This window comes from Cupressus sempervirens, chromosome 6, assembly GCF_028749045.1.
Source record: "Cupressus sempervirens isolate cs-2001-9-10 chromosome 6, ASM2874904v1, whole genome shotgun sequence".
In the NCBI taxonomy this organism is placed as follows: Eukaryota; Viridiplantae; Streptophyta; class Pinopsida; order Cupressales; family Cupressaceae; genus Cupressus; species Cupressus sempervirens.
The window spans coordinates 678,441,177-678,459,631 of NC_143123.1; the positions used below are offsets into that span (position 1 = coordinate 678,441,177).

The 18,455-nt window shown below is 36.9% G+C and overlaps 1 protein-coding gene across 1 annotated transcript in view; it reads left to right on the forward strand.

Annotated features, from left to right (window-relative positions):
- The first annotated feature begins 302 nt into the window (after positions 1–302).
- The window catches only part of LOC149554010 (binding partner of ACD11 1-like), a 28,576-nt gene continuing 10,423 nt past the window's right edge, over positions 303–18,455 (forward strand). The window contains exons 1-3 of the mRNA XM_089789333.1: positions 303–428; positions 540–643; positions 758–833. Coding sequence (XP_089645459.1) covers positions 423–428; positions 540–643; positions 758–833 — 186 coding nt within the window. The 5' untranslated portion in view covers positions 303–422. The remainder of the gene's footprint in view (positions 429–539; positions 644–757; positions 834–18,455) is intronic.

Consider the following 18,455-nt stretch of genomic DNA (forward strand, 5'->3'; position numbering starts at 1 on the left):
GTTATTGGTAGGAATTTTGACGCAATGCGCCTCTTGTTAGTTATGTTAAATTTTTTTAAAATTTTGTAAAGGAAAAATGAAAAAATAATTAGCCATCTCCCATAAAATGCCAGAATTCTGCCCAATTAAAATTCGCCCGACCACAAAATTTGGGAAGTGTAGGTTAATAATACCTTCGCCCAGAAGTTTTGCATTCCGATTACGCGAGGACCACGAGCAGAAGAAAGTATTTCATAAACAAATAAGAATAATAAAAAAAGAAATCTTTTCAGTATAAAACATACTTTCTCGCCTGATCATTTAATCAAGAGGCCGTTTGCTCGACTCCGCGAAGAATATACACATTCACAAAGAATCAAAGATCCCTTCTAAAACTACGCCTGCGCAGCGCCAAATCCATTTGATTTCAATTTCCTGCTGAAATGGCGGTAAACCCATTTTTTCAAAAGAGATTTTGGTGGAAAAATGGTTCAGATCTGTGCATAATTAATTGATTTTTATTTTTTTGGTTCTTTCTCATGTAATGGATATCATTGCAGACAAATACTGTGAGAGTCTCCAATGTGTCAAAAAGGGCAACCAAACGGGACATCCAGGATTTTTTCTCATTCTCAGGAGACATAGATCATATCCAGCTGCAAGAGTAATTTGCATGTTTCTTCTGTTTTCCCACTCTTTTCGTTTTCATTTGCGCGCCCTCTTTATTTTTTAAGTTATTTTGAAATTGTCTTATTTATTTATTTTTGGTTTATGGCAGTGATGGTGAGCATTCTCAAGTGGCCTTCGTTACCTTCAAGGATCCTCAGGCTCTAGACACTGCACTACTTTTATCGGTATGATTTTACACGGCTTTGAATGAATTTTGAGAATATCTGTGGTATTTAATGTTGATTTTCCGAAGCTTGGATTTTAAACTAGTTTGAATTGGCAATTGGGCGTATTTGTGTCCTGTTATGTCTATTATCTCTGGTATGGTTTTATTTCAAGCCCTTAAGTGGACAATTAGGGTATTAGGGAAGTTAATAATATTTTTTATGGGAGCTTTCAGTGTACCATGATCTTAAATGGATAATTAGGGTATTTAGGGGTCTTATCAACGAAGTTTATTGTTATTTTAATTTTGTTTACCAGGTATGGGTTTAGAGGCATTTTTATGGTTTTTAAGTGTTCCATGCGGATACTTCCCTTATATGTACATAATTGATATCTTGGACTTGTCAATTTGTAGGGAATACTACCTCTGCACTCCCTTTTGTGAAAAATTCAAGGGGGATATCCTAAAAAATGAAGGACGGAGGTTGAGAACACCCTGTTTTGGTCCTTTTTAGACTTCCTAGCATCTTTTGTCTGTCCCTTGGCCATCTTGGAGACTCTACAACTTAACAGTAAAAAACTAAATTAAATTCTAAATAAATAACGATCCTAAATCCAGTTGTTTTTAGAAGGAGATGTCCATTAATCCATTGGATTTATTAAAAAATGGAGGAAAACATAGGAAGATAAGTATTTTTGGTTGTTTTTAGAAGGAAATGTCCATTAATCCATTGGATTTATAAAAAATTAGAGGAAAACATAGGAAGATAAGTATTTTTGGAGATACCAATTGGATGATATCTCTAAATTCCAAGCTTGTTACTCAATGTAGTGCAGCATTTTTTATGCCATCTCTAAATTTGAATCCTTTTTCATATCAGATCCATATTTTTTTTGACATGTAAGTGAGGGAATTGTTAGAAAGTAAAGTCCACCAAGATAATTGAGAGGTGGGGGTGGGGCGGTGAATCAATTATCTGATCAATACAACTTTTATCAATCATATTAAATCTTAAACATGTGATCAATATAAACAACAACCATAAGAAGATACACATGCACAATAACACCTGATATTTTAACTAGGGAAACTCTTGATCAGAGGGAAAACCCCGATAAGGATGATACCCACAAAATGATGTACTAATATAAATGTTTCTTGCAAGAGGATGGACTCTGTTAGGAGCCAATGAAATACATTCAATACATCTCAGTCCCTGTTAGAAGACTTTGAATCCCTGTGAGGGGAATCCAACCCTGTTGGGAGTTGTGCCAACCTTGTTAGAAGTTGTAGAAGGTAGAAGGATGCACTGTCCAAACAACTTCAGGGGCAAGACCATAGAACTCACTATCCAATTGGCCTTTGTATTATTCCTTTTAGAATAATAGAAATGCAACTGATCTCAACAACTCGAACTCTTGCTCTGTCCTCTTACCATACCCAATACCGCACCAAAACACTTCTTAGATCTTAATACCAGATCTCCAACTTTGCATCACAATGATCCCTTTGATCGCTTACTCGCATTTGCCAATCTTCACAAATTCAATACAATTTGCTTACATCCTATTTTACAACCAAGGAAACAATCCTTCTTTTATACCAAGGGCTCAAAACAATTCATTGAGTCGGCTTCAAGGCTTTCCCCAATTAATTACAATAGGACCTCATTAAGATAACACGCTACAATGCTTCTTTTTCATAATTACAAAACACTGTCGGCTCACAGTGTTCACAACTTCTCACACTTACGACCACGGGCTTAACGCTCAACTAGTTATATGATATGAACAACCATTGTCTATGATCCAGTCAGCTTTCTTCTCAACTTGCAACACTAGGGCTTTCTCTTCTTTGACTCCTTTTCAAGATTTTCTTCCTTTATAGCAACAAAGCCTAACTCATGATCACTTTCACTCTTTTCTTTAGATTCATCATCATCATTTGCATACAAACATTCTCTAGGCCTTCTAGACTTGAAATTATTCTTATTCTTTACTCTCTTAGGACATTTAGAAGCAAAATGACCAAACTCATTATAAGTTTAACATTTAAAGATTTTCTTACCATCTAGTTTTCTCTTCACAAGCAAAGCAATTACTTCCTCAATCTTTCTATCTTCTTCAAATCTGGATCTACTACTACTAGTATAATCTGCACTGGTGCTTGCACTCTTTGATAAGGAAGGGCTATTGTTTTGTACGCAACAAAAAGATTCTAAATCAAGAATTTCAATGTTCTATTCTGTACATAATTTTGATAACTCACCAAGGAACTCCATCATTTGAATATCAAAATTTACTTCATCAAACTTAGTACTTTCTTTCTTGAAATGACCCGCCATTGGTTTGCTTAAGCTATTAAGCTTTTCCTTCAAGGACCTGATGCTCTGATACCAATTGTTAGAACGTAAAGTCCACTAAGATAACTTGGGGGGGGGGGGGGGGTGAATCAATTATTTGATCATTACAACTTTTATTGACTTTATTAAACTTTAAACATGTGATTGATATAAACAACAACCATAAGAAAATACACATACACAATAACACTAGATATGTTAACTAGGAAAACCCTTGATCAAAGGGAAAACCCCAGTAGGGATGGTACCCACAAAATGAGGTACTAATATAAGTGTTCCTTGCAAGAGGATGGACTTTGTGAGGAGCCAATGAAATACATTTAGTACAAATCAATCCCTCTTAGGAGACTTTGAATCATTGTGAGGATATTCCAATCTTGTTAAGAGTTGTAGAAGGCAAAATGATCCACTGTCCAAACAACTTCAGGGGCAAGACCACCGAACTTACTGTCCAATTGGCCTATGTATTATTCCTTTCAGAATAACAGAAATGCAACTGATCTCAACAACTCGAACTCTTGCTCTGTCCTCTTACGTTTCCAATACTGCACCAAAACACTTCTTAGATCTCAATACCAGATCTCTAACTTTGCATTACAATGATCCCTTTGATCACTTACTCGCATTTACCAATCTTCACAAATTCAATACAATTCGCTTACATCCTATTTTACAACCAAGGAAACAATCCTTCCTTTATACCAAGTCCTCAAAACAATTCATTCAGTCGGCCTTGAGGCTTTCCCCAATTAATTACAATAGGACCTCATTGAGATACCACGCTACAATACATCCTTTTCATAATTACATAACATTGTCGGCTCACAATCTTCACAACTTCTCACACGTACAACCATGGGCTTCATGCACTTGCTGACGTCATTATCAGGCTGTCTTTTGTCCCTGTCTAACTTTGCTCATCCAGATTTTATTCCTGATAGGAGATATAATTTGAACACCAGAAACCACTTCTCAGGGACTATCTGCAAATTGTCTTCTGTAAATTACAAATAACTGCTACCAGTGTTTGACTTTCTGCACGCGCTCTTAGCCAAGTCGTCAGGACACATTGTAGAACATGTCCTCATCTTCAATACTTGAACCGTACTAGGATCATAACAAGCTCTAGTACATCTATATTTGAAAAAAAAAAGCTAAATGCTGGACTATCTAATGAACACAAGAAGTTATTCCTCCTTTATAGAGCAAAAAATGTGAAACCTTTAACAACATTGCAAAAGAAATTGTCCATCAAATCAATTAGTTCGACATGTTGAGTTTGAAAGGCACAATCATTATCATTTGCAATACCTTCAATGATCTTGAGCTGCTTTCCAATTGTCACCAGACTCACCACCCAATTGATAATTTTGTAGTTCTTTGTGCCTTGGCTGGTCACTCTCAATCTTGCTGAGAAGGAGAGATGAAGGCTTTTCTAAGACAAAGAAATGAAATTAACTTAGGTCCCCCCTTCACCTCTCCTTCATGACGAGTTTGAATTTTCTCATCTTGCTCTACTAAAACAAAGAACCTCAAGTCCAACTCACAAAAGGAGGTAATTCAATCTAGACATCAAAACCTGGCCCTTGTGACATGCAAAGGCACTAATGGCCTTTGCCCTGCTTACTTGTGCACAATAACTAAACTCCACCAATCATGATTCTTACAAAGCAAGTGAATATCTTTTGCATTGTTGATTTCTCATCAATTGAGCACATGTTGTGTTGGTTTGAAAGAGCTTGAGGAGTCTAGCAGTTTGAGTGATGAGTTTGGTGTGTATTTTGGGGATGGCTGATGATATAAGACATTGGACCATTAACCAATTTTATTTGGATTTTGAATCTAATCGTCATTTTGAAAATAATATAAATATATTGATGTTCAACATTTTCATTGCTTGGTGTGGTATGTTTGATCTTTTGAAGTTTTATATGTTATTCCTTGTACAATTTTCTATCTGTTGTTTATGTACAAAATAAATTTGCATCATTGTCCCATTACTGTCCTATAAATTTGCATTGTTGTCCCATTACTGGCCTCTAATCTAGGCCCTTGGTCCCCTTGTCCTTTAGACCTATCCTCTTTCCCAAGTAGCATTATATTTACATGGCTATGGCTGGAAAAATTGAAAGTACATATGGAATTGAATTACATAGCTTTAGAAAAGGAAAAGTTCATAAAATAAAAGGTGCTCAAAACTCTTAAAATCACAAAACTGCAATTATTAGTTCATGACAATTAAAAAGCTAGGAAAAAATTGTGGGTTTTTCAGTTACTTGAGCTTAGTTTTTTTGTTTTTTTGGATTGTGCGTGGTTATTTCAAAGTTTGACTTCATTTGGAATGAGTATCGGCTAGTATTTAAATGACCCAAGCATGTGGGTGAGGATTCCGATTAATAGGGTGAGATAGCTGGGCTATTGGTTCTCATCATTAAATGTAATTTGTTCTTGGATAATGCTACTATGACAATATTTGTGTGTTTTAAACCAGAGTCAGAAACGTACAAACTTAGCCCTAAACCCTAGTTGTCATAACCTACTCAATTTCAAACTATTGGCATGTGAACACTCAAGTGGTTGCATAGTGTGGGGGTTGTTATAGGTCTTTATATCAAATAGATTTAAATCTACAAAATCACTTGTGCATTCAGAGTTTGAAGTTTCTTGTAGTGACAATACTAGTAGAGGAACATGAAGTGAAATGCAAACTTTGCCCTTGTAATATTGTAAATTCTATATTATCTACAATTTTACACTATGTTTAGTACTCGTTTTGGAGGATGTGTTTGCTTACGTGCAAATAGGCTCAAGCTGGGTCCGAATTGGCAACATTGGTCTCATCTCCTAGTGCTTTGACCTTTGTGCAGCCTAATAGGGTTGGACTAGGGCGTCCAACAACCTTGTCCTCCTAAGTTGGTTACAAATTTTAATATTCAAAAATCAGTGTTGAGTCCTTAGTGGTGGTGGTTCTATGTCGGCTCCTCTGTCCTTCATTATTGACGGAAACACAAGTCACATACAAAAGTGATTCCCTTTCATTTGAAGGCCCTATGACACTTCCAATGAATCTTCATATACACCATGCCTTGTAAGGATCTAGCAATCAAAGTCCAGAGTTGAAATATCTGAGAAAATATCAAGCATATGATCAAGTACATTTGAAGTAATACTCTTTTCTACATGTTTTCATGTGATGTAATCACATTTGCAGAATCTTGTGTGGAATCCAACCTAGGGCTTCACATGTAAGGTAATATTATCATTTTGACATAATTATTATTTATTTGCCTTTGCTGCCTTAAGGGCACACACTCTTTAACACTCATCATAGTTGTTGTTGAGATGGGAACAACAACATGTTTTGACTTAGGCAAGGTCCTATACAATCCAAGGTAGGGCTTTAGATCTTCCATTGTGATTGAGACAACAAATCAGTCAGACAGTGTAGACCATAGTTGGCATAATCGCCAAATACTCGGCGATTTGCCACTAATTGCGGAGTTTTGCTTGGTGGTGAGTTTTTGGCTGTTTTACTTGCAGAAAAAAATTGCCAATTTTTTCAAAAAACTCGCTGTTTAATCGCCAAGTATTTGGAAAAAACTCGTTGAGTCTTACAAAACAACTCGGCCACAGCAATTTAAAGCCAAAAACATTTTTTTGACAAAAAGTATTTACTATTTTGCTTCCCGCCATCAACATTCCACATGAGATGCGATTTTGTACCCACTATGCATTTATATATATCTAAACTCTGCTTGTCTCTTTCGTGTTCTCCTTTATTAACTTATTAATGCATCTTCTCATTGGAATTTGCAAAAAAATGTATTTTTATTTAAATTTTAGCTGTTTTTTAGGTTCCTGAGTTTTCCCAAGTTTTTAAAAAAAAAATTGGCCTATTTTTTCCCGAAAAAACTTTTAGGTACTTGGCAAGTTGTTGCCGAGTGAGAGTCTTCCAACTATGGTGTAGACTGCAGTGAACAATTTCAGACTTCAAATGGGCTAAAAAAACACCAAGATGCTGCTGCCCTTCCAGTTTCAGCTGAGATTTACAAGGTGGCACCCCAGAGACCTCCTGAGTGTTAATTCTAGACTAGAAACAGAAAAGCAAACATCTGCATGTATCCTGGGAAAAACCCTCTGCAATGAGGGAAACAATCCAGCCTCAAAATGAATCCTTTATTAATGTAGAAAAAAATTTCCTTACAAAAGTCAGAGCTTCATCTCTATAAATGCATGAACAAAACACTCCTTTGTAACATCTCTGATCAAGACTTGAAAAGTCAAAGATACAGAATACATAAGAGAAAACAGTATCACAGCTTCCTGTTGATTGAACACAACTGTGATAAGATAAAAAATAAACTCTCTGATGAAGTCTTCAACAAATATATAAACCCGTGAATCAATAGGGAAGAAAGAATATTGTGCCGTTTTTCACAAGAAAGCTCACCAAAGAACAGATTCCATTTTCCAGAAAAACGAACAACCGCAGCTGATAGATGAAGATCGATCATATATAATGACCCAGCTGCACGCTTTTTTAATAGCATAAGACTGACAAGAGTTGTCGGTGATGGAGGAGAGAAGAAAGAAATGAGCACCCACATGCTAGCCATTTTTCCTTTAAGTCGAGTTGCTTTCATTCGATAATCTCTTAGCCAGAAATGTAACCGCTGCCAGATAAGAGACTTCTTTGTAACTGTTGCCAGTCAATTTGTGGTACCTGGAATGTAAGAGAATATGTAATATAATACACCTGGAGCAGATGCGTAAAACAAAGAACTTCCAGAGGCATGTTAATTAATAAGTAATACAAATTTGCCAATGCTAAATTATAGTGTTCGAAATATCATATACAGCTAAAATATTTAACACTGAGTTCATTCCAGTCACTTTCATCCGCAATCTGCTATCCTGGACTAGAACACCCAATGCTCTTTCCGACACAGTTTTCTCCAGTTCTTAGTCACAGAGTTGATGCAACATTTCATTTCCATATCTGAAATTCTGTTTTGCAAGTCTCGTATTTTGGTAAACTTGATCATATTTGCTTCTTTTAAACTATCATAAACAACTTAGGCAAGGTCTACGACTATTTCGCTCTCCCCTGAGGTCTGAACTCAAATCCATTCACACCTATCCTAATGACTTGTGTAAAAAATGAGTTTTTATTCTAGGTTGATGCACATAGTAGTGCGTAGGATCACTTTTTCTGATTTTCACCATATCAGCTCTAATGAGGATAAAGCCCCTGTTACTTGTCTTTCCAACAATTGCACAAGAAGAGAAGTTCTATTAGAGAAAATAAGTGAGCAAGCGAATGAGAGCTTGGTGAAACTTGATTATCTTACAACAAGTCTTCAATCTACAATAGTACTTATACAGTGCATGCACAAGATTGAATAAATAACATAACTATTGGGAAGGATTTTTGTAGATCATCATGTACAAGATTGTGATATTCAAGTTGTGTTTTAAACTTTTAAGGATACATGAAATTGCAGGGAGTAGTGAAGGAATGTGCCATTGCTAAAAAAGTTATTAAAGGATTTTTTTTAGCATGTAGAAAACAAGATTGATTGAGTTATAGGTAATCACAAATCGAGATAGAAAGAATGATTAAATCAATGGACAAAGATTAGTTCTTGAAAATAGTTCGAGTCAACCAATAAAGATAAATCACAGAAGTCAATTTTTTTGTGCATCGATGTGTAGGTAGTATCTTGAAAGACGAATGGATTCAAAGTATTTCAAAAAGTGTTGAGATAGAAAGTTGAGGGCGACACAGATTTCTCAAAGGTTAGGTATTATGTGGGTTTGAGGTGGGAGCAAAATGTCTTCGAAGTGTTTGGCTTATGATTATACTCTTGAGCAATGTGCTCAGGTCATCCAGAGATGACCTTTATCTTGCTCTAGGTGAAAATGAATATTTGGGTAGTCTACAATCAAGACAAATGTGCTTTTTAAAACATGAGAGATCCAAACAGTTGAGTGGAGGATTCAAAGCTTCAACCTCTCCAAGTGGCTCCATTGATCATTCTTGGATGGAAGCATAAGCAGTTAGATGAATATTGAAATGTATCATGTGTGATACTTCCACATTCCTTAAGCAATAAAAAATATATAGTTTAAAATAATCCTTCGTTGGTAAATAAAATGACCAAAGCAAGACTTGTTCTAGAGTTCAGTGGTGATTTACCATTTAATGGTGATCACTTGGATTTACTATCTATTGACAAAACTTTTATAGTGGTCAGATTCTTGTTGCTGTCAACAAGTGGTAGAGCAGCACTAGTAAGTTAATTTGGATCATTGGAGAGCCACACCATGAAATAGTTTCTTCTCACCAACTTTCATCAGCTGATGGTGAGTGGAGTCGCTGATTATGGTGCTCATCTGAATTTTTGACACTCCTAAAAGCCCTGCTCGTTGTATCTGTTGGTTATCAAAATCATTGATTAGAAACCTACGAGCCTTGCCTGCTCGATGCTGTGATATCTAATCGATTTTGGCCAACTTGACAGGATCAATCAAATTGACTTAGATCCTCTACGCTTTTGGCTCTGCTAAACCAAGGCCTGTACACCTGATCCTGGACAGCAGAACTTGGATCCAAGATGTTTTATAGCGAATAGATTATAATGCAAAGGCAATCTCCTTAAATGGCAAGATTCTAAGGAAAAAACTTCTGAATTACGAAGGTTGACTAATCTTCAAATTTTGAAGGTTGACTAATCTTCAAATTTATTTGCTGTAGTAGAGCTGTGAATTGCTGAGAGGAAAATTAAAATGAATTATTAAAACAAAAAGATATTAAACCCTTAGCATAAGAAGATCAAAATATTGCCAGCAAACAGATAAGGAAAGAATGAGCAATTAAAGATCAGTGCCGAAATTCAGATGGGTAATAGAGTCAGATTTATAAGTTTAAAATGTACAACTTTATGATAATATTAAATCTATGAACAATTTAATTACTGGGATGAGTTCAATTATTTCGTCCTATGCATATTAAAACCAGTCTATAATGTTTTTAAATTTTAAAAAGACAAAATAGATACAAAGATGGAAACAACTTTAATATTTCACAATATTTGTATTTATCAGGCTTAAACAGCGACTTAATAATTTAATCTACTTATCCCAATAATAAATTATCAGTAGAAAAACAAAAAATCATAAAGGACGAACTATGACATTTGACTCTCAAAACCAAATGAAACCTTACTGATTATATTGCAGGAACATTTGTGTTGAAGACATTCAATCGTAGATGCTCCACTCAACACGATCTTACTTTACACAATATTGACAATATGCCCAATAATTTCAATATCCTGGAGCTTAGATCAAATTTGACTTCTTCCAGCAAAGAGAATTTTACAGCTTGTATGCCTTATAATGCAGATGATTTTTTTGAATAATTGTTTGTGGTGTCTTGTTTTGATTTTTTCATCACATACTTATAGACACTGTAAGGGTGTCTGTTTTCTTATGGAACACTGCACCCTTTCATAGAAACTAATCAGCCTTAAACTAAATTTTAATAACATTAAGTGTAACTGGATTTTAAACTATTATCCCTTCTATATTCTAGCGCTGCTAATTTCATTATCGCTTAGTTCAAAACATCTCGGGCTCTCCTTTTAATTTTTCTTCGCATGCACACCAACATGCCCAGTATAGCGAATCTTCACACAAAGTCTTTGCGACATATCTGATAATCATATTTCAGAATCTCACCATCTGCAGTTGTTTTATCAGCAACCACCTCCTTCCTTTTAACGTGGTGTATGCTCAAACAATCAATAAAATGAACTCCTATTGCTGAACGATCCATTTCTCTCTGTGCTTGATCCACCTGCGAACATTATACCTCCTACTGGCGTATGAACGTGTTTAATCCATGCGGAATCCCTTTGATATGCGTATCATTGGCCTTCCTGCGATGAAACAAAAGGAAACATTATAAATGATTTGTCAGGCAATGATAAAAAATGGCATTTAACGGTTTTCCTCCAGCGAAACCCGCCCACACTATATTGGGTCTAAGCATCTCAGAAAACCACATGCACTTCTATCAAATCAGTTGCTAACTCCAATTTTCTGATGGCTCTTCCAACAGACGAATAATTGTGCTTATTTCTTCCGTATTTGCTAAACCCCAACAAGAGATTACTGCAAGCAAAATCCTGTGCAAACCACGCATGATAAAAACTGAGCAATCTCCATTGACGGCATGGTATTCTGGCGTCCACAGTTTTGGATACATATTCCACGTGTTTGAAATATTTTTATCGCAAGTCAGACACAATCCCTTGCAGAAACTCCAAACTCATGCACATCCTTCCAAACTAGGATCCAAGAAAGTCACATTTAATGGCCTCAAGCACGGACACGGGCAGACTTCTATTGATAAACAGATTCAGACGTACAAGTCTTCTTTCCGTTGATTTGACCACCATTGTCAAACTTCTCCTTTGCCGCTGCCAATGTTGACCAGTGATTTGCCCTTTTTTTAAAAACGCTGGAAACCAGTGCATTTGTGGGTACTATATAATAAGAGCCCCCGACGATATCTCTGTCCATCAGTTCGAGCATATTCCTTATCTGTAAGAAACCATTGTATCTATATCCAATTTATTTCACCATGTTTGTTCCTTGACTCCATATCAATTTAAACTGATGGCATTTCAAACTCACAATGAATTACATTTGATAACTATTCCTCATGCGTATTTTTAAGCAGTCCATTCGTATTTGATATTGGTATCGCTTCAGCCTTTGAATGCTCTTCCTACTAAGTCATGGAAATTATCTTCATATTTGACGGTTCCTTCAAAGATTCGAACAATTGTTCTTGACCTTTGTTACTGTGTGCAGTATTCCTTCTTGTTGTATGCAGTTCCTGCAACAGGCACAACAGGACAACAAATATTAGTAATCAAACCTAAACAAATAAATTGATCCGTGTTTGTATCCTTTTGAATTCTTCTTTTATAGCAACTGGTCCTATATCGAGCTTGGTGGTCTGAAAAGGATCCATGTCTGCAGAGACTCATGATAACTTTGTGTGTCAGAACCGAACTGGAACTCCAGCTAGCATTTACAGTCCTTTTCGAATTTCGAATATATGTTATGTATTTGCTCCTAGACATGGTATCCTCAGAAAAGAAAACACAGATGACTTTAAAGAGTGCTTGAACTATTCCACATTCATCCTTTTCTTCAAAAGGCCACACCTTAGATAGTATAGCAATGGTGATTTCCAACTTTTCCAGTGACTGAACATGTACTTGAGGATCTTCATCTCCGAGAATATGACCAAAAAGACCCTGATGTGCTATAACAAACTTTCTGATCTCACAGATGACTTTATTGGATTCCTCAAAATATTCTGACATGTCAGCCAATTGTGTAAGGCAAAGGACCAATCTTAGCACTGACGGCACAATTTGATGGTGTAATTTATGCTGGGATGGGAAGTTAAATCCCGTCTTCAATGCATGTGCACACTTTGAATCCTCCATTAGGTAAACGTCCAAAAATCTACATGATGAAAGGCATTCCAAAATACCCATTGCAAATAAAATTTGTGCCCTTTTCTTATATCCGTAGCCAACCATTAAAAGTAATGCAAGCTCTGCTTCAAGCGTATATAGGTGATCAGTAGAAGCATCACTGCCTTAAAAAAAATCACTGTGCTGCACCCTTCAAATTAGAGTGGAGACTGAGGAATTTTGGCTCCATCAGTATGAACATGCCTAATATTGGTATTGTGAACTCCTTGACTTTTTCATTTCATGTGACATGTTTTGATTGGCCGCCATTTTCGATCTGATTTGGTTTCTTAACCATCTTCGTGGTTTTGTGGACTTTGCGGGTGACCGACATAGATACTCTTACTTGGCTTATTGTTCCTCTGTCACTGTGGTGGATTTCGATCCGACCTACTGTGCCCGTTGCTGGTTTGCGCAAGCTTCTTCATTGTTGAGCTTGATTGGGATCAATATTGACCACCTCCCTCCCTTTCAGTTCTCGCTTGATGCTCCCGCTCACCTCCTCCCCTTCCAGTTCTCGCTTGATGCTCCTGTTCACCTCCTCTCACAACAGGAGTTGAACAAACATGTCAAACTTGACATTTATAGATAGTACATCAAAACGACGCGGTGTAACCCTATAGGTCGGTTATGCTTGAAGATGGCGTTTTATGCTGAGCACTTCCTTGTTATCCAACACGGTATTATTGTGCGCCCTAGCTACTTGTCTTGGTGTTGGTGCCATGCCTTATGCATCTCCCTTTGTTCCTTCAGGATTGGCTCCCACCGGCTTCGGATTTAGACAAATCATCACATTGATAGAGAGGACTAGACTTGTCACTTGTGCACCTTGGGTACGACCAAGACGAAGATCCATTTCATCTTTCACTGTCCTGCCTACTACGAGATCTGTGGGAGATTCTATTGCTTATTCAAGGAGTGTAGTTCCCTTGCGGCCTTCTTCAGCTACACGGACCAGAGATGCCTTGCACTGTATCTCAAAGAGACTATGCAGTTCCATGACCACACTTTGCAGTTCTTATTCCCCCAGAGAGAGGCCCTAGTCCAACTCATCAACACTTTATTCTCTCCCTTGTCTCTGACATGTGGGATGAAGTTGCCATCCTGTGCTACCACCACTAGTCACTCCAGATTTGTGAGGCTTCGTAGTGGTTATATTTGTCAGCGGCACCCTCCCAACATTTCTCGATGGTGGCGTGGGGCTCTTGCTCACCCTAGCCCATACCCTGCGGCGCTTCTTTTTTCTGCCGAGGAAGGACCCTTAGTCCTTGCCCCATTCATTTGCTCCTTGCTTCTTGCATTTCTTGTTTTTCCCATTTGCTTTTTTCCAGACACCATTTGGTGTTCTTGTTGCTGGTGGTCTTTTATCTTGTATGCGTTTCAGTCCCATAGACCCTTGTGTGGTCTTTTGTTGGACATTTATATATTTATCTTATCTTATCTCCTTGTATTTCATTGTAGTTGTGACATTTTCATGTAAAGCAAAAAAATGGTATCAAGATGGTAAACTTTTGGCTTTATTTTGGTATTGTACTTATCATTACATTATTAATTCAATAAACTTTACATTTATGACTTGCTTTTAAAATTTATTTTGTTGTGGTCCTTTGACTGCAACAGGAGTTTGACCACCATGAAAGGCTGCTAATTGTAAGTTACCAAGTGTTTGCTACCAGGCGATAAATGATAAATCACTGAACTGCTGTCACCACAAAGCACTAAAGGAATCTGTTACTGGTTGGTGACTGTGCAAGGTGTCCATAGATCATGTCTTATGTAAGATACTTATTTCTATTTATATCCTCTGGACACTATAGGTTTGTGGGACAAATAGATGTATTATATCTGCCTCCTCCGTCTTCTTCTGCCAACACCCAAGATTGATTGATCATGGTGCATGAAAGATCTTGAACTTTTCAATCCACCACTCAGTCTTTTTGACGTCTAAAGTTTTTAGAGGGTCTTTGTCTTGATTTGAAAACCTCCCAAAGACTCATTTTCACCCAATCTGGCTTCAAGGTTAAAGAATTTTTTGTAAAGAACAATCTTGGCTCACTTATTTGGTACCTCGAACAATTTCACCACCACCTCTGGATGATTAAAAGGTGTGATTTGGGAGTATTATTGTAGGCTAAGCACTTTGAAGGCCTTCTGCTTTGGCATTGAATTCATGCAGGTGCCACCCTTTGAGAAGGTTTTGTCACCTTCAACTTTGTATTGATTTGAGTCTCTCAGGATAGTGATAACAGCTTCGTGCATTCTCAGATGCATGTAAAAGAAAATGGTGATTGGAAGCTGCCAGTGTTGGTTACAGCTCAGAATTACTATGAGAACTTTGCTTTACCCATCACTCTAAGTCTCTGACCATTCTTTCTATGTGCTCAGTCAACCATTACATGTACTTCAGTTGCTGCAGATTTCTGAATGCAAACAATTTCTTCAAATGCTTTATTTGGAAACACTACATTCCTTAATGACAGCCTTGAATCTCATGACCTTCCAATGCAGCTTGAACGTGACACTTCTGTGTCTATCTGCAGAATTTTACTTACCAGTGGCTATGATATCCTTGCATCCCTCTGCAGTTAGTATGTACGGTGGGATTTGACATTGGCACAAGCTGAGCATATAAATGTAGCTGCAGGACCTGGGTGCATGTCACATTTCAAAAAGCAATGGCCTAGAGCTCAGGAATGTATAGTGTTTCTTCTTAGTGGTGCTTCATGACACTGTGGTTAGATTTAGCTTTGAAACAATGTCTGTAGTGATTAGGGTTATTTGTGTTTGTTTGTGCGCTGCGATTGTGGGTTATCGTTAAAGCCACTTCTTTGAATGCATGAAGTGCTATGCATCAGATTCTGAACCCAGGCTGAGAAGTAATATTTCAGGAATGTCAGAACTAATACTGGCTTTTTTACTACATAGTTTCTCATCACCTTTGTTGGTAGTTTTATTAAATGAAACTTATTTTAATATAGATTAACTGATTAAGGCACACTCCAGAAGTTGATGTGGGAAGTTTTGGACTAAGTTGGGAGTGGGACAGGTAGAAAGTTCCCTTAGTTCCGGAGTTCCTTGGCAATTTGGGAATGGATAGGGTGATAACAGGAGCTGGGTGCTGTAACAAATTCTTGATAATGGATATAAAGGCGGGACAAACTAGTGGGTTTACTGATGTAGACCCTTTGAGGCTCTGTAGTATATGTATTGAAGCTATTGTTTATTTGGGAATAGAGCATCAGATAAGTACTTAGTATGGCATAACTATTGATAGAAGCTATAATCCCATAAACTTGTATGATAGCTCTAGCTGTGTATAATGTGGTGGCTGTGATTGGGTGCACAAGTATGCCCAGGGGACACGTGCAGGTTGTGTGATTCATATAAATAAACTTAATAATAGACACGAATCATAATGAGAAGACAATTGTCTAAATGAACTGGAAATGAATAGGGAGCAAAACTGTAACAGAAATCACCAGGGAGTAAAAATACAGTAACAGCTTTCACAAGAACAGAGAGCAGATGATGTAGAAAAAACTGAATTCAGTCCTTAGATTGCCTTGTCAGTATGCTCTAGGACATGTATATGGAAATTCTGTTTAGAAACTTGAAGAACTAATATATCGCAAGAATTCAAATTGTCACTGAATGCATGTCTTATTCAAGGATGACAGATATCTTCAATGACACAACATGTAGCAACCAATCTGTTGGCTATATATCTACTTATGTTGTTGTGTTTGACACTACAAGGGAACAAAACTTTTTATTATTCTTGTCTTCTTTCAGGTAATTACATTTATATTTTCATCATGTTCATATGTTTTCAAACCTGTGAATAAATCGTATAGCTCTGTGAAAGCCCTTTGGAGTTGAGCCCTGTGAATTTCAAGCAATCAAGAATGAACTCAACTGTTTGAAGTAAATACTAATAGGGATCTGGACTTTAAAGACGAGTGGAGAGTTACTGCTAGGATACACACAACAATTCTTCTTTCAACATAAACCCATTAATACAAATTAAGCCCTTTGGAAGTTGAGCCCTGTGAATTTCAAGCAATTGAGGATGAACTTAACTGTGAAGAGTGGAGAGTTGACTGCTAGGACACACAACAATTCTTCTTTCAACATAAACCCATTAATACAAATTTTGGTATCAGATAAAAAGTGTTGTTCTGCAACCCCGAGATAACCTCAAAAAAATTGAGGAGTAACATACATCAGTGGTCTTGGTTTGTACTGAGGTTACATGGATCCACTGCCAAATGACAAGTCACTTACAGGTACACATCCTCAGGTGCAAACACCCAAAACCATGTATGTAAGTGTAAAAAACTTGGGTATGCTATATAATATCAAAACTAAATCAGTGAATCACTAAACATAAAAAATAACAAATAAGATTATGAACATAGAAGTTCACAGCATGAGATAAGCATGAAACTTACTAAAGGTCAAATAAAATTTTTGTATCAGAGTTTGTAGCATCTAAATTACAGAGGTCCATCTCATCAATATGCAGCAATAAGGTGGATAATTTGAATTCTAAGCTCATTTTTATCCGTGCTGCTATGCCACAAAAGAAGATGCAAATGGTTGAGTTAATAAAGAAAAAATTGTAATTTTTTGTTTACTTTTAATGTTTTTAAAATGTATTGACCTTGTTTTGGGGATTTTCCAAAGATGTCTGAAGGGTGTAGGCGAAAAATTAAGGTGCACACCTGTTGCAAAAAGGATTAAGTTTGCATTTGCATCCTCACCCACATCCACACAGTGCAGGTGTGTGCTAAAGAAGCTTGGATATGCGTATTTGGATGATCCCACATGCTATGAAGGGTCACAACCACACATTTGGACAATTATTGGGTGTTTGTTTAAAGATGTTTGAAGGCTGTAGGCAAAAAAATAAAAATCAAGGTGCACCTGTGGCGAAATGGGCAAGTGTTGTGAGGTTTTCACACATCGCCCCAAATCTTGGGGACCCCCTTTTTCTTTTAATCACCTCGGCAAATTTTTGGATTGCCCAAAATTTTCGAGTTTTGAAAATGTCACGCCTTGGCACCTTCAGGACAGATATGGGGAGGCTTAGCTTATTTTCACCCGGTTTTCTTAACTTGATTTTCCAGAGCTATCAATTTCATCCCTAGGCCGAATAATTTTCTAAGTTAATTTCAACTTGGTAGGATAAAGTTGTGAATTTTGTACTTAGACGTTTTCTTTTGAAAATTTGGTTTTAACTCTGTAAATTTGGATAATTTTCAAAAGAGAAATTTTAATTAGACTTAAGTCTTTTGAAAAATCTCAAATTTTTCTTTGGTGAATTTTTTTTAATTTTGTTGAAATGAGGAAAATTGCAAAAAAAATCGATTTTTGGTTCTAAATGCAATTTTAATTTTTTAATTTTTTGAAAAGGGGTAAAAATTTATTCAATCAACTTCAGATTACAAAGTAAAGGCCTGAGGCCCACAGAAGCACTACACATGCCTATCCTCCAATGACAGCTGGTCAATAATCCCACAATAATCAGGAGGTAATCCATCCCTACCACTAATATCCCACCTACCCACATCCTCTGAAGCCCACTTTGCCAAACAATCTGCCACATGATTCCATTCACGAGGGATATGACGAAAGGAGATAGACTCCAAGGCACAACATAGATATAAAATCTGTCTTACCAAAGAGGCTAGCTCCCAATTAACATTTTCCAACCTCT